This window comes from Wasmannia auropunctata, unplaced genomic scaffold (assembly GCF_000956235.1).
Source record: "Wasmannia auropunctata unplaced genomic scaffold, wasmannia.A_1.0 LD333486.1, whole genome shotgun sequence".
In the NCBI taxonomy this organism is placed as follows: domain Eukaryota; kingdom Metazoa; phylum Arthropoda; class Insecta; order Hymenoptera; family Formicidae; genus Wasmannia; species Wasmannia auropunctata.
The window spans coordinates 13,760-29,898 of record NW_012029404.1 but is presented as its reverse complement, the minus strand read 5'-3'; the positions used below and the strand labels follow the sequence as shown (position 1 = coordinate 29,898).

General features: G+C 34.4%; 3 protein-coding genes across 4 annotated transcripts in view; all 3 read left to right on the top strand.

Annotated features, from left to right (window-relative positions):
- Positions 1 to 1,844, top strand: part of LOC105459956 (PCTP-like protein) — a 5,572-nt gene extending 3,728 nt beyond the window's left edge. The window contains exon 9 of the mRNA XM_011706328.1: positions 1,046 to 1,844. The gene's annotated coding sequence lies outside the window, so the exon portion shown is untranslated. The remainder of the gene's footprint in view (positions 1 to 1,045) is intronic.
- A 144-nt stretch (positions 1,845 to 1,988) lies between these two features.
- On the top strand, positions 1,989 to 7,533 carry LOC105459958. Its single transcript, XM_011706335.1, has 5 exons — positions 1,989 to 2,350; positions 3,548 to 3,762; positions 4,935 to 5,168; positions 5,283 to 5,421; positions 6,495 to 7,533. Exons 1-5 carry the CDS (start codon positions 2,066 to 2,068, stop codon positions 6,552 to 6,554), a joined length of 933 nt encoding a protein of 310 aa, XP_011704637.1. The 5' UTR covers positions 1,989 to 2,065; the 3' UTR covers positions 6,555 to 7,533.
- Positions 7,534 to 8,801: 1,268 nt separating this feature from the next.
- LOC105459959 lies at positions 8,802 to 15,454 on the top strand. Of its 2 annotated transcripts, XM_011706338.1 has the most exons (5): positions 8,802 to 9,547; positions 9,617 to 10,243; positions 12,398 to 12,550; positions 14,363 to 14,713; positions 14,890 to 15,454. In XM_011706338.1, exons 2-5 carry the CDS (start codon positions 9,647 to 9,649, stop codon positions 15,034 to 15,036), a joined length of 1,248 nt encoding a protein of 415 aa, XP_011704640.1. In that variant the 5' UTR covers positions 8,802 to 9,547; positions 9,617 to 9,646; the 3' UTR covers positions 15,037 to 15,454. The 2 variants fall into 2 exon arrangements, with proteins under 2 accessions (XP_011704640.1, XP_011704638.1); XM_011706336.1 differs by having other exon boundaries at positions 8,802 to 10,243.
- The last annotated feature ends 685 nt before the right edge of the window (positions 15,455 to 16,139 follow it).

Sequence of the window (16,139 nt, the reverse complement as noted above, 5' to 3'; positions counted from 1 at the left end):
ACCCCCCCACCCACACACACACACACACACACACACACACACACACAGATATAACAATTTTTATGTAAGAATAAGTAGTAATATCGACAAGTTTGAATATATACTTACACGTGATTCGATCAATTTTCTTTGCCATTTTAAATTAATTTTATTTGCAATATTCTCCATTCCTTTTTTTTTTTTTTGACAAGTGTCTCAATAGTTGCGTATGAACAAATATGATTACATATATGAGAGATATCAATGATAAATGGTACTACTTTTCTCTCAGTTTCCTAAATTTGCATATACAAAGGGCTCTGTAACACTTGTGTCTCAAACTTCAACAGCGTATTAAAAAAGAAAAACAAATAAATTTTCATTAGAATTTCCTTCGATATTGCAAAATCAAAAGATTTGGCTGAATCACAAAAATATATATGAGACTATTGTAAATTATACATTTGTAAAGTTTGAGAACTTTATGAAATGTTTTGTATGTGGTACATTTGATGATATAAGATTATAAATGAAAATGTACTAATTAAATAACACAAACGAATAACGAGATGGCCTAGAAATTTGGATATCATAATAAGATGAAACTTGATACATCGAACCTTAATTTTACATTTCTTTGGAAAATAAAAAAAATAACGCAATAAAAATTTATAGAACGTAAGCTTAACCGATTATTTTGTAAAGCTCATAATAAAAAATTTCCAGACCGGCTTCATTTATTTAAGTAATAATTACAGAGGAGAGCTTATTTATAGTTGAGTACAATATATCGATAATGCAAAATGACGAAAAAATCGCAAGTCTCTGTTACGAAGAATTTTGAAAAATGAGTCTGATAATAGTCATTTTTTTATATGATTATATAATACATTTATTTTTATTATCCATTTTTTTGTGAAATGGCAGCGTTTCTAGATATACAATTTGTTTCAGAATAATATCATGTTTACATTTTCATAATTTATGGATATATTAATGGGAGAGTACAGATAATTAATTTCTTTGAATACTTTATCTTATGTATTTATATTTTACATATTTGCAGAGTTTCTTCTTCTCTTCTTATCACCGATTATATGTTACCTTGAATATGGAATTATATTCTTCGGCCTCGTGTGCGCAAACGCGCAGCAAAAACGCGTATTTAAATAACACCTGAATGATAATGGAACAGTATATAGCTGTGGCATGTACACGTGCTACAATGTCGCACCAAAAATTACTGCGCATCGCGTATGCTGCATTATTATTCGAGTATTACTTATTACTTAGTTATTAGGTATTGTGTATATATGTACATACATATATGTATATTCGGACACATTGGACACTGTTCACGCTTCGATATTATAGACGATTATGGATTCTCGGTGTGGAATTTTGAGGTAATACAGACATATACTATATATGTATATCAAGTATTGTCGCGAAAAAAAGCAAGATTATTACGCTTAAACTTGAAAGATTTGTACTTGAAATTTAAAAAGAAAAAGGAAAGAAAGAAAAAAATACTTGGCTTTCATTGTTGAGAAGTTTTGTAATAATGCAATGAGAAGTACGAAACTACAGACAACGATCGAATCGCGATCCGACAACGACTAGCAGGATACTAATTTTGTACTCAAAATATGAATTCGAACATGATGCCACGTGGTATAGATGAGACGGCGAAAGATCGACTCAGACGTTTTACATATTTTGTTTGTAAGATATATTAGAGGATATATACATATATACTTTGTAATATAAGTTAGCTAACGCGACATGGAAGGCGGCAGTTCTCGTACTCGCTTTTCAATCAAGCGAGGTGCCGAGTGCAATAAAGTGAGATGTGGTCTGGTGAACGTGGTAAAGCGATGATTGCTACATGATCAATTCCGTGCTGTCCTTTGTATTATTGTTTCATTTCCATTCGATCGTGATCCATTCAATTTTGTACGTTGGAATTGACTTAAATACGAATTGTAGCGTATTGTACGCGCGTCGTGTACGCGAACATCGTACGCGAACGTGTACGAATAGAAGAAGGAATTTAATTTTCTTCCAAGTATAAGAAAAGATAAATATGTTCCATGATACGAAATCGCATCCTGATTTGCTTGATGATAAAGAGTTTATAGAAAAATCGGTGGATTCTCATTTAAACAGTCATATCGAACAAACGCGGGTAATATCGCAGAAACATTTAAACGCGGCCGTTGCTAAATGTGACAGCATATTAACATCGATTGATAAGTATGAAAACGATCGTCTCTCTGGATCCTGCACGAGTGGAAGAGTGGAAACGGAAGAAAATGACAATAAGTCTTATGAAAACAGTAAGACAATATCGATTATCGATAATGCTAAGGTAAAATTTCTTCCTTAATTCGATCTTCCTTAATAATTTTCATTTGATTTTTATTGAACGTACAATTAAGATCCTAAATTCTGAAATTATTTTTAAATTCAAAGGCCTAAATGTTACAAAAAGTTATTTCTATTGAATTAAATATTAAATTACTACATTATGCATTTAGCAATAATAATATTAATATATAAATATTAAATCGTGCGCGTGCAATAGAAGACTATAAATATACATCTTGAATATTTTACATTTTTATAACGTTATTAAACTGTAATTTTACTTCAATTAAGTTTAAACGAGTAATAAATTTCTATAAACTTAATTCCTCCAAGTGTAGCAATAATTTTACAATAAAGAGGCGATATATGCTAAAGTCGTCTGTAATACTGACAATTGTACTTTTTTGTTTTTTTCGCTTGTGCAGAATAAAAAATTCTCCAAAATGCAAGAAAATACGTAAATAATTAAATCATGTGAAGTTGAGATAGAAATAATATAAAAACAAAAAAAGCTTTGCAATTACAGTTTCTTAGCTATAATATTATATTACCACCTAGCTATTATAGTTATTTTTCACATGATAAATGATTAATTCAATATATAAATTAAGTATGTAAGTGTATGTATATATATATATATATATATACATACACATCAATATCGCACGCATGCATATATGCATAAATCGTCGCTAAAACAGCAATATTATGGAGTTTGCCCGCGCGTCCTTTTAGCATTCTCTCAAATCGAATAAATAAATTTTTGTCCAACCATCAAAGGGGTCCGAGAAGCCCGGAGGTAATTGAAGAGTGTTATGCAGTATTATCGCGATTTGATATAAATTTATAATCAACATACATTTTTACAACTTGCTAATAGTTAATTTTGTTTAAGCTACATTTTTATATAGTTATTATCTTAACTGTGTTTAATTATAAACATAAAGATGATAATAGAGTACGTAAAGGAAAAAATTTTTTGGCATTATATATAGCATTATAAGTATATGCATATTTATTTATATTATAATTATAAAGCATTTACAATGTATAGTAAAAACATTATTTTAATAATTATTCATATACTAAACAAAAGAACGGAAAAATTTGAACCTAATATATATCTTCCTTCTCTGCCCTCCCGTTTTCACGTAATTTAATTAATATTTTTATTAATTTCGTATCAACGGGATTGTAGGAAGAAAAATCGTATATATGTTGTGGAAACCCTGGCCACATCTTCGAAAAAGTATTTAAATCAACAGAACAATCATCGGAGGACTTGAAACGATCGAGAAGCAAAAAACGAACATTTTCTTTACTCGATACGTTGATCTCTGCAAGTATCATTGCTCCATTAGCGATTGGCTTTTGGAGGGGTGTATGGGCAAGCATGGATTGTTATGCAGAATTGTGAGTAACAATTTAAAAGTAATAGGAAATAAATTAATTGAAATAATGTGTGAGTGAGGCTAAAATATATATCTCCCATGACGATCGAAGCTAGATAATAATATATATAATATAATATATAAGAGTATACCTTGCATATGAAAAATCATTCGAGATTGGAGCTGTTTGTTAAATCGATTGTTATTGAGATAATTATATATATTCATTTGATTTATTGTCACAGATATATATGCATGTTTATCTTTTCGACGATATATTTTGTTCCGAAGAGATATCTAGGTGTACAATTAAGTAAAACAATATAAGATTGTTTCAAAAAGGGCAAACTGATGTAGCTAGAATTCTATCAGACTAATTTTCTATATCTGCGGATAAAGCTAGCATTAGCATCAATTACGTTTAAAATTATTACGTATAAATTTTATTTGACGGTATGTATGAATATGCATGTATTTATACTATTTACGAATGGAACACCTGGCAAATTTTTAATGCGTGACTTTATATAGCTATAGAAATGTGTTCCGTTTCATTCCTGATGCGCATATGATGTATCATTTATCCTTGTTTAACATTTAGTGAGCAACAAGAATAAAATATGATATATATCATGCACATCATGTATGCAAAATTGAAACGCATCTTAATTCGCAGAGAATTTTCGATGCCATTAGTTAATTACATATACGTAGAATGCCCACGTCATCCTAATCGGAATATCCGACACACATATGAAAAAAACAAACGTAAATACTTAATAACAATAATATGGATTCGATCTGTCGCTAGCATCGATATAATGAGCAATCAATGATATTATCTTTATACATTTTCCATTTTATAAGCATGATGACAAGTGCTAACATCTGCGCAGCTGTAGATGGCTCTAATAACGACATTAAAAATGAACTACTAAATCGAAAGATATGACATATTTATTTAATCTACATCTACATAATAGCTAGTAAATGTGGTAATCAACACGCGAATTGCCATGTAATCGACATAGTGGGCTAGCGCGTAATGTCTCTCTCGTATTAAGAATTTATATATATTTTTCTGTCACTTCTAGATGGCGAGAAACGTTAAAATTTTTATTATAATTATAGCGTTCACGTAAATTGTATGGTATTTATATGATACGTATTTATACGAGGATATTTTGTTAACAGGTTTCCCAGTTGGTTTTGTTTTATGTTTGGCGTAGTTTTGCACGCAGCATATGCGATCTTCAAACATCAATTTCACAACGTCTATATGAAGAAGTGGGTTGAATTAAGTTGGCGAAAACGATTGCCTTATCGGGCCTTACGAATTCTGTACACTTACACCTTTGGAGTAGCGTGCATTGCGCATTGGCGGGGTGGCTGGATCATCATCGACAATTACCTATTTACGCATACATGGTAAATTAATTAACGTTTTGTGATGTTTTATCGTGCGATTAGGAGTATTAAAGCAGAGAAAGTGAGATTTAGATCGATATAGCAGGCAATTTATTATACTTCATCTGCCTACAGGATAACAACGTCATTAACATGCTCGTTATTGGCGTGCTTGGCGATTCTACGTTCCATCAGAAACTTGATAGCAACTCCATTGATAACTATCATCGACACGCCGAGTTGCATTTTCCAATTTCCTACTAGATACAATATGGTAAGTTAAAAATGGAGTAATTTAGTCTCTCTCTCTCTCTCTCTCTCTCTCTCTCTCTCTCTCTCTTGATAAGATCTGTGTATATCTGCAACACGTTATATCTGTGACATTTCAAAGATAACACATTTATATAATTGCAATTATATATATATATATATATATATATATATATATATATAAGCGCGTTTATACAAAAACATTTGCGTAAAAAAAGCCAATATACGATTAAAATAGTGAGTGGGCAATTACTTAATTGGACTTTAAATTATTGGAAGCTCTCGTACGAATAAACGCTATTTGAGCTTGTTTCCGTCTTTCGCAATGTTACAATTTAAGATAATCGACGCGATATAATCAGTGTCGGTTAACGCGTTAGTGAAATACTAGTCTTGTGAGTTCGAGTCAAATCTCCTTATTTTATGCACTCATAGATCTAAGTATTTGAATTTTGACGGCTTATAATATTTTGTAACGTACAATATTATGCGAAAAAAATAAAAACCAAGTATTACTCGTGACCATCCAAGCAGTCGGGATTTTCGTTTTTGTTTCAAATTCCTGGCTTTATTTTCTTATACGATTTCGTATAGTCTCGATTTCTTACATCGCGATTGTCGCTTTGACGATCGTGCGCGCTTCGTGACAGTCACTTCTTTGATTACTGCCTGAAGAACCGCCCCGACCCTGTACTCAATTGCCAAATGGTGTTTAACGATTGGACATACGTACGGTATGTACACAGCGATACACAGATCTTCCCGAAAGAGTATATGCTTTTGTCTCATATTTTAAGTATTTAATTTTTATTAATGGATTTATATATGCGGCAAAACGCGCATATTTCTGCATGTGCTTTGTCGATTGCAGTTAATGATCTATACATCGTACTCTCGAATCGCGAAGATTTTGCTACGTTGTTCATAAATTATAATCGTACATACATCTATGTAAATTTGCTTCAATTCGACGAAACCATCTCTCCATCTCTTGTATTCATGTACATACCTACATACGTTTTGATATACATATACGAAAGTGTAATAACAACAGGATTACCCGTTTGTTTCCTGCAGATTGTAAAAGAGAATCTTTTTCAAACGTTATCACAAGAGTCGTGTCTCGAACGAAGCTGATGAAGATTTAGTTGTTTCTAACAGAGCGTCTTATCGAATTTTTGTCAGATTTTACGTAGATATCGTATTAAATTGATAAAATCATAGTTTACTTAATTATGCACACAAATTATCGAATCGCACAAACATCTTATATACGTGCACGTTTTTTTTTACTTTCGTTTCATTCCTCAATGCGACAAGATTCTTTTCCCTCATCTTTTTTATTCTCAATTTTGATTTTCTTCCAGCATTACATATAACATACTTTTAAGCCAAATTCTCGTGTACAAAATTTATCAATTAAAAATGTGAGAATGATAAGAATGAATTGCAAACAAAACGCAAGTACAACCAAGTACAGCCCAAAGGTCTTGCAACTTTGTAAATAGAGAGATCACCATTTAACAATCTCGGTGTTGTATTGTGTCTCGGTTTTCCCCGGAAGTTTACGAAATGTTCTCACCGATTATCGTGCATTGATAATAGAGATACGCAGGCGCTGCGATTGCATGCGGACGTGAACCAATATTCCTTATCTGTAAACGAAGCGTTATCCGTTTTTCCATTATATTTGACACAAATTATTGACTGGTTATAATGATTGCATCGCGTTTGACACACCAGTAATGTTTTATCTGCGAAATTTAGACGCAACTGTTTCTTCTCAATCAGAAATTTTCGATGATAAATTACGTACAGTATCATTGTTAAATATAACGAGAAAAAAGTCTAATTTCAAATATTATTTATAAATCAGCTGAGAGAGAGAGAGAGAGAGAGAGAGAAAATTATTAAAATTAGCCATTGCAAAGCAGTATTAGTAATTTTCCAAACGTTATCCGAAACAAAATTTTACAAATTCTGCAGTAGCTTCACTGTTAATACATATAGCTATCGTTTGTACCTAGTCTTAATTTATTGAGACAATATTTATTTCCGGAATAATTTATTATTAATGTCTTTAAATTAAATTCAAAATATGTACAGTTTTTCGGCTATGATATAAATATCATTTACGATAAATATAAATGTTATAGCGCTATTAATATAATTAAGTATCAATTTTCAATCTCATTAATTATTTTTAAAAAGTACTATACTAATTCAATTGATTGTTTCTGTATCTATATTTAGACACGAGTCAGATATGCGATTTAATTAATGTGTTTCAATAGATTAATCTATTTAAGAGGTTTTTCTATCCAAATCGATGTGTGTGTATGTGTGTGTGTGTGTGTGTGTGTGTGTGTGTGTGTGTGTGTGTGTGTGTGTGTGTGTGTGTGTATTAAAGTTTATATACTTATTTAAAAAACAGTATTCTCTCGCAAGTAGACGCGAATAATTTCATATAAATGTTTATGAGGCAAATATTTGATAATTAATTTTATTTTCAATATCTTCCGTATCACACTTTCAACGTGGCAATGGATCTCGTGACCCTGACGAGATCTCGCTGGGACGAATTAGGGTTTCACGAAGGTGAGATGTTGTAACCCAAGCTTGATTGGTACACAAAAAGCAGTTGATTAGCGACGATTTTGGCTAAAGCGTCAATAGTTAAATGAATATACGTCAATGGTTAAATGAATGCGAGGCAGGAAACATTGTTCAGAAAAAAATAACATCAAGGTGATTAAAAATTATGTCATTGTAGTTGAATCGAAGTAAAATAGACAAGTCGATTTTTTTAACCATTTCTCATTGAAAATTTAACTTCAAATATCTTTTTCGAAAAAATAAAAATAAAAATATCTCTGTCACTTTCATTACAAGTATCTAAACATTCTTATATTTTCTTTCAGATCTTTCTAGCCGTTTACCGCTCTTAACAACAATGCAATAGTTTTGCATATTGCGTGTATATTTATAATATATCAAACTTTATATGGTGTTTTTTCTATATTGCGTACTGCATTAAGATAAAGAAAGAAAAAACAAGTTGTATAACAGGCTTCTAATTCATTGAGATACATACTCAAGGTGACGACTCTCCCTTAATTCTTTTAGAATATCTAAAATGACGGAGAAAATACGAGCGTATCGAAAGATGAAAGAGACCGAAAGAGATAAATGTGGATGCGACGATTCAGTGGTAACTCGATCACGCTACCGAATGATTTTAAATCGTGTATTCGCGATATCACAGGAACGCGCGTGGCTGTCATCGGCTGCCACCGATCGTTCTAATCGGTGATAGCACCGCGATATACACGATGGAACGAGGCGATTATAACGCATACGCATCATAGGTGGGGACCGTCGGTGTAGGAGAGAACGAGGGAGGAAAGGAGAGCACACCGCGGGTACTATCCTCCGTGCCGGTGGTCTGTCGCGCGAGCGACGACGTTGTTGGCGATAATGCGATAGTGTTGGTCTGCGCGTTTAGCGGTTAGCGGTTGATAAAAGATAGCGGTTATACCGAAGACAAGTCAGTAGTCACTCCGACCGCTGTCCGACCGGCTACCGATTCTTTGATCGTTGGCCCTAAGCACTTGCGGATGAGGTGAATGCGATACCGAAATTTTTTCATATATTTCATTTTCTCTCTCTCTTCAATCCTAGCGATCGTCCTAGTCTCTGACGAGTGCCAAGACTGAATTTATATTCGAGAAGAAACACATTTTATGGCGAACTCATCACTGGAAGAAGCTTCATTTAAGAGCGTCATTAATCGAGTTTACGCCTTCTCGGAGCGCTAAAAAAGTTGGCTCAAACTGATGAAAGAATACGGCAAGAGAAGGCATGCCATCATCTTTTCTAGATAGAAGACTCGTTCGCAATGTTACGACGACGGCGACGATAACGACGATGATGACGACGACGACGACGACGACGACGGCGGCGGCGGCGACGACGACGACGACGACGATGACGACAACGACGACGACGACGAATAAGAACCGAATCAAGCGAAAGTTGAATCGAACATCATAGCACGAGAATGTCAGGAAAACGTTAAAACGTCGAACACGTGATTGCGCCTAAATGAGTCGCCGCTTGTTTCTCTAATTGTAAGTCGATTACAATTTCGCGTCTCTTTTACTTTCCTTCCTTTTTCATCTATAATCTACGTACGATAGTAATTTCGAGAGTACGAACGATGCAGCGTAATGACGAGCGGCGCAACTACTAAATTCGATCCGGATTGGGTAAGGATGGTTGAGTTGCGTGCGGCTGGTGCCAGGATGACTGGGAGTCTAGACACCAGATCATCGAATCGTCTACATTATGCCATCTTGACGATCTTGGATACGATATTCTCCGCGCTTATAGCCGCGCCGGCGGTGGTCGGTTACTGGCGCGGCACTTGGGAACTTAGTGATTTCTACGTCTACCCGGATGAGCCGGTGTTTAGCAGCTTTGCGTCGATCACGATCGGCTTCACCGGCCTCTTTGCCTTCAGCGTGCTGCAGCATGGCCTGGACGACGTTCTGCATCCGGACAAGCACCGGCTGTCCTACTATCTCGGCTCGCGATTCTACACCGGCGTATTCGGCTTCTGCTGCGTAAACGCCTGGCGTGGTGCCTGGAAGGCCCTGGACATTTATACGGAGCTGACGCCCGGCACCGTCTCCGCCACGACCATCGTTAGTCTCCTCGCGCTTGGTCTCATGCGCGCGGTCCGCAACGTATCCGCGCCGCCGTTCTCGCTCGTTCTTGACTCATGTCCGGGTTACTTTGAAGTGCAGACTATGTTTCGCGTCAACGTAAGTACTTGCCAACCATCTTTTTCTCTGTCAGGGTGCCCCATCAGGGTGCTCTCTAAGATCCCAGTTGCATCACACGACACTTTTGTCTTATTCTCCTTGCGATCGCGAATCATGATTTCGTTACAATCTATTCTTTTAAAATTTAAATTTTCCTCTTCATAATCTTTTTTCCTTTTAAACTTTAAATTTCAAAATACTTTTTTATACTCGCGCTTGTATAAGATTATAATCGTGATCGTGTAATCTAGTTGTGAAAAAATGTTATATCGAGAGAGAGAGAGAGAGAGAGAGAGTAGTTAAAAAAAAAAAACACATTGCATCACTGATCGCGTAAGTCAGATTATAGAGAAATCGCTTGTATATCGAATGCAATAGGAATTAGTTGAATAGTTTCTGGAAAATTTATTTCGATTAATTTTGATAAACAAGTTAGAGATTGAGGTATCTGAGGAATTCGTGTAATAAAAAAGGATCTAAGATGGAATTATTGAATCCTGATAATATACTAATGACGACATTGTCTATGTGCTATTTACTTCTTTTATGTATTTTGGCGAGTCTTGAAAGATAAGTATGCTATCGAGTACTTATTATTTTCTTACTTCTTCTTAGCAAATATGGGTAATGTCAAAGATAATTCTTGAATTTTTCGAGATACATATATTATTTTATATTTATAAAAATAATGTTTTATGCCTTGTTAAAAGCATGTCACAAAAGTATGTCAACAATATATGCTAATACCATTCAAGTATACGAGAAATACGGAGAATATAAAGATTGATAAAGAATAAATTTACAAGCTATCTCAATATATTAACGATTAAATCGCATTTCAAGAGTCATTTGATTAATCCGTAATTAATTATATTCAGTTTCATAATCATGAATGCGGGAGTTATTAAATGTTTTGCGCGATAACTAGAAAACAAGATGGTTGTAATAGGAACTTGGGACAATGATGTAAAAAATACAGCTTTTCCGATCTTTTTACCTAGACAAAATTTTTCGCGAAATTTATCAATTCCGCGAAGAAAGGGAGGGATGCAAAAGAAGACCATGAAAAAATATCAACAGCACATCCAGAGGATTCGCGTTAAATAAGCTAAACACTTGGCACAGCGCTACTTGAACGCGCACCAAGAGAGAATTTTCTCTCAACTTTACATTTATCGTTTTGTTATGCTCACTGTGCACTTACTGTGCACTGTCGATTCTATAAAACGCGTTGTAAATCATAAATGGATAAATTGTAAATCGCGATTATACGACTCGCATGTGCTTCGATCATTTACACGCATCGTCCAAGCTCGCGTCGTTATCGGTGTGTATAAGCGCAGTTTCCGGCCAAGTCAGCCCGGTCCCTCGACCGTCAACCACTATTGCGCCTGCATAGTCTATACGTACGCATTAGCGTGTGCAAGTGCGCTAATTTATTTGTCGTCTGTAACTGCATTTAAAATGCAATTATTGTCATCTTTATTTATTACCGCGCAAGCGCGTTAAAATAATTACTAATCTAATAAATATCGATGATGTCGCAAAAAAGATTATGTTACGCGATAAAAGTATCCTCGGGAAACATTGATACAATTGTCAGTTATTGTTCGTGCGTGCGAAAATCATAATCGTATAATTTAATGTTGTTTTCTCTCTGCTACGGCAACGTTTATCATACATTATCGTTTGATAGAAATGTGATTTGACGAATGACATGCACATTTAAGGCCGATCTTTATCTCTCTTTTTTTTATGATATCTTAATACAATTTATCATCTTTAAATTTAAGTGAGGTAATAACACTTTTAATCAATGAAAATCGATCGACAGCTACTTTAGCAATTGTATTGCTACCTTGCATTTTTCCCTCTTCACAAATCTGCAAATATTACTGTGTCGCGTTAGCGATGGAAGAAAATAACTTGAGATAAGATAAGGATCATTTTTGCATTGACGTTTTATGTACTTCCCTATTAATACGTGACAGATATCACGGAATTGTAGCGCATTTCACTATTGTTATCTTCTATCTAATGTCTTTCTTATTACCTATATTAGCTATTACTATTTCTAATGTTATAATAATAAATATATTGTCATTTGTTTATGTTGATATACTTGATATTGCGATCTGTTGCGTGCGGTTACAGAATACGAGAGACTGGTCGTTGTACTTACTGGATTGCGCCTTCAGCGTCGGTGTCGTGGGTACATTAGTTGTCTTTGTCTGGAGAGGAGTTTGGATCTTGATCGACATTTACTTGTTTCCGGAAAACCCCGAGTATTCTGCCATTGGCTCACTGGTAAATATAAACTTTTCACATCGACATTGCAATCAACTTCTTATATTCAACTTCTTCGTAAGGTGATCTAGCTCTGATTCAACCGTTTTGCAGTTATACTATACATGTATGTAACTATATTATTTATTGTTAGTACTCACGAACACATGCGGCTGCGCCAAACTGCGTGTGTTCGTTGCTTCAAATAAAAAGATAGAGAGATCAATTAAAATTTTATATTTTATTTTTTACTTTATTTTATTTATTTTTAATCATCATTCCAGAGTCCTCTGTACGTACTTCTTATAAGCGGTTATATGTATATTATTATTTTATTGTTTTGTATTAACAGAAGTATATGATAACGTAAAAAGCAAAATTATAAAAACAAAATTAATACATACAATTAAGTCGAAAAATTACAAGAGAATGTAATAAGGAAGGAAAAACATGGGGAAAATAATAATAATAATAATACTATATATAAATAATTTTAAAATTTAACCAACAGATATATGGAGAAAATGGAGCGATAATATATAATTACAACAATGAGCAATAGTAGCGAGGGTAAACAATAATAGTCGCAGTGAATGTTAAATCATAATTAATTATAACACAAATATTTTGATATTTAATATCTAATAAATTTATTTACGCGATAACAAACACTGCATCTTAAAGATGTATCGTTACAATTGCAATTCAAGCATATCAATTTCTGTTCCGTAAGTGGAAAATTTTGTACGCACTATCTAATATAATCAACATACGAAATAATCTGCACTATCTAATATCATCACATACGAAATAATCTGCAGGCACTTAATACTGTCGCGTATCACTAAACATGGAATGATTAAGGCTCCGCTTTCCGATACACACACACACACACACACACACGCACGCACGCACGCACGCACACACACACACACACACACACATATATATATATATGCCAGTACTAAAAATCTATAACAATTTCCGTTACGTATATTATTTTTTCAGTACTAGCAGTGCATATCGGAATACGGACTATAAATTGGCAAAACTTAGGTCACGTAATAAAAATTAAAATGGATATAAAATAAAATACATTTGACGACATCGGAATGTAAGCCTCGAATAATTACGAGTGATCACGAATAAAAGTAGTTTAAAAAACTCCCTTAACTTTTAAATCCGTTTGAAATTGCAAATTTTACATTGCAGGCATACGACGTACATGCGCTATGCTATGACACTACACACACCCCGGTAGTTCGATTATATAATTGAATATTCGCCAATTGCATGATTGCCGCGGCACATGGCACAATTGTCGCACGGTGTATGCGTTATATGAAATGTTTAATGTTATCCGTGATTCGTTACATTTGTCGTATATATCACTATCGGCACTTGAGAAAAACATTTATTGATTTTTTAGAATATCATCAAATCGATGAGACTTTTGTTGGGGTATAAAAAACGTTTCATTTGTTTAATCATTTTTCTTTTATTTTTCCGCACACTTTTAGATTTGGCGTCTAGAAATTATATAGTACGGGGCAGCTAGGAAACAATAAGCGCGCATCATTCTTTCTTTTTTCAATATTTAATAACAACAAAGATAGAATAATGCTTGTGTCGACTTGTGTCGCTAAATGGAAGGAACCCAATTAAGTCTTCTCTTTAATAGAATTAATATTCATGTAGCGAGTACGAGTTCTCCCTCGTATCACTACTATTGCTCTCTCTATCTGCTGTGTGTGTGTATGTGTGTGTGTGTGTGTGTGTGTGAGAAATATAATAAAAAATAACTTTATCGTAATTTGCATTACCGAATTTCAGGCCATCGGGTATTTTATAGTCGCCGTGACGTTTTGTCTACAACCATTGATGCGATATATCTGCACGCGTCTTCAAGGTCTGGTTCGCTTGATGGTTGCGGATGTTTTTCTTTTTCTGAGTTTTCTGGGCACCGTAAACGTCTGGCGTGGTATATGGAATGCGCTGGATCTCTGGCTGCTACCGGACAATCCAGAATTGTCCTGCTGGATCACTCATGTTGGCTGCTTCGTTTTCCTCGTTCTTCTCAATTGTAGCAATACTATCCTAGTTCGTGGTGTTTATATCGATGCCGAGGAAGAGGAAGGGCAGTGTGTCGTGTTTCCATGCCATTATCTTCGACTATTCTTTAAGGTTTGTTGACATATCGCGAGAGACATAAAACTTGAAGTATTTATTGAGGTTTAAGCAATAAAATAAAATGTGGAAAAAGTTGAATGAAATCTTCACATTTTATCGGTGTTCTCTTTCTTTTTTTCTTATTCTTTCTCTGTTTGACATTATCACTTGTAATATTTTGTCATTTCCAGATCGAACGTGAGAAGAAACAAGCACGACAGCAGAAACTGTTGGTAGATCATACCGATGTAAATGAGAAGGACGGTGAAAACGGAACTCTTCTACCGAATAGTACCATGATGTCGATTATACCTGTGAATGCGGATTCTCTTGCATAGATACGATACGAGAAATCGATTTTTGTCATATACACGAGTATGCAGGTGAGAGGGAGAGATAGAGAGAGAGAGAGAATGTGCATAAAAAAATAATGCGTGTCTTGAAAAAATCTTTTTACGAAACAATTCTGTTCACTCTGTTCGATCTTAAGTTTATGGTCTTCTAAAAAAGTGCGATGTTGCAATCGCACGCGTGTATTAATTGAAACGGAAATCTATTATTGAGATTTACAACATCATGATACACTTGGTTGTGCTACGAATTTAAGGTTCCGTTTTATGCATGATATATCATGTATCACTTTATCTTTAACATTCAATGAATAAGAGGGATAAAATGATACACTATATTTGCATAATGCATGAAACGGAACGCACCCTGCTTATTTACGATGTATATACATTAATTTCTAATTATTGCACGTGATATATCTGACAAAAGTAAGTCTCATATCGTATCTTTTTTGACGAATTTCTTTATTATAAACATTTCAATATTAAAAGTTGATATGTTTATTACAAAACAGATGTCGTTAGATTTCCGAAGAGATTTCTCTCAAGTGGTTAGCAAGTCACTCATGTAAGATTCGCATAAATTCAGTGATGTACAATCAATTGCAAGGATGAAGAATCGAAAGATCGAATCATGCCGCTCTTGCGCTTAGGGGAAGAATCGAAAGGGCTGAATAGTATATACTTAATAGATAGAAAATCAAGTACGTTACTCGCGTACTCGTAACTCAGCGCGATTAGCGCGATTAATGGATTATATTATAAAAGAGACGTTTATGATAATAGTACACAGACGAGCAAAGATATAAGAATACGGTCGGAAGATTTATAATGGCTGTGAACGAAAGTACGAAGTGAACAATATGTTTGCGATCGGACTGTACGATTATAGATAAAACGTTTTTGCAAGCTTTGCAAAACAACAATTAATGTATGATACACAAGTGATTTACACACACACACACACACACACACACACGCGCGCGCGCGCGCGCGCGCGTGCGCGAAATGAATGTATAAAGAAAAAGAAATTTGTATATTTATTTAAAAACACGTACGGATACGTATACAAAGATGGAGCCATATATATA

Excerpts from the sequence above, each read along its gene's own strand:
- LOC105459958 (XM_011706335.1), top strand. The coding sequence starts at position 2,066 with ATGTTCCATGATACGAAATCGCATCCTGATTTGCTTGATGATAAAGAG. Across the intron at positions 3,763-4,934 it reads ATGGATTGTTATGCAGAATT|GTTTCCCAGTTGGTTTTGTT; the intron begins GTGAGTAACAAT and ends TTTTGTTAACAG. Across the intron at positions 5,169-5,282 it reads TACCTATTTACGCATACATG|GATAACAACGTCATTAACAT; the intron begins GTAAATTAATTA and ends ATCTGCCTACAG.
- LOC105459959 (XM_011706338.1), top strand. The coding sequence starts at position 9,647 with ATGACGAGCGGCGCAACTACTAAATTCGATCCGGATTGGGTAAGGATG. Across the intron at positions 10,244-12,397 it reads AGACTATGTTTCGCGTCAAC|AATACGAGAGACTGGTCGTT; the intron begins GTAAGTACTTGC and ends GTGCGGTTACAG. Across the intron at positions 14,714-14,889 it reads ATCTTCGACTATTCTTTAAG|ATCGAACGTGAGAAGAAACA; the intron begins GTTTGTTGACAT and ends TGTCATTTCCAG.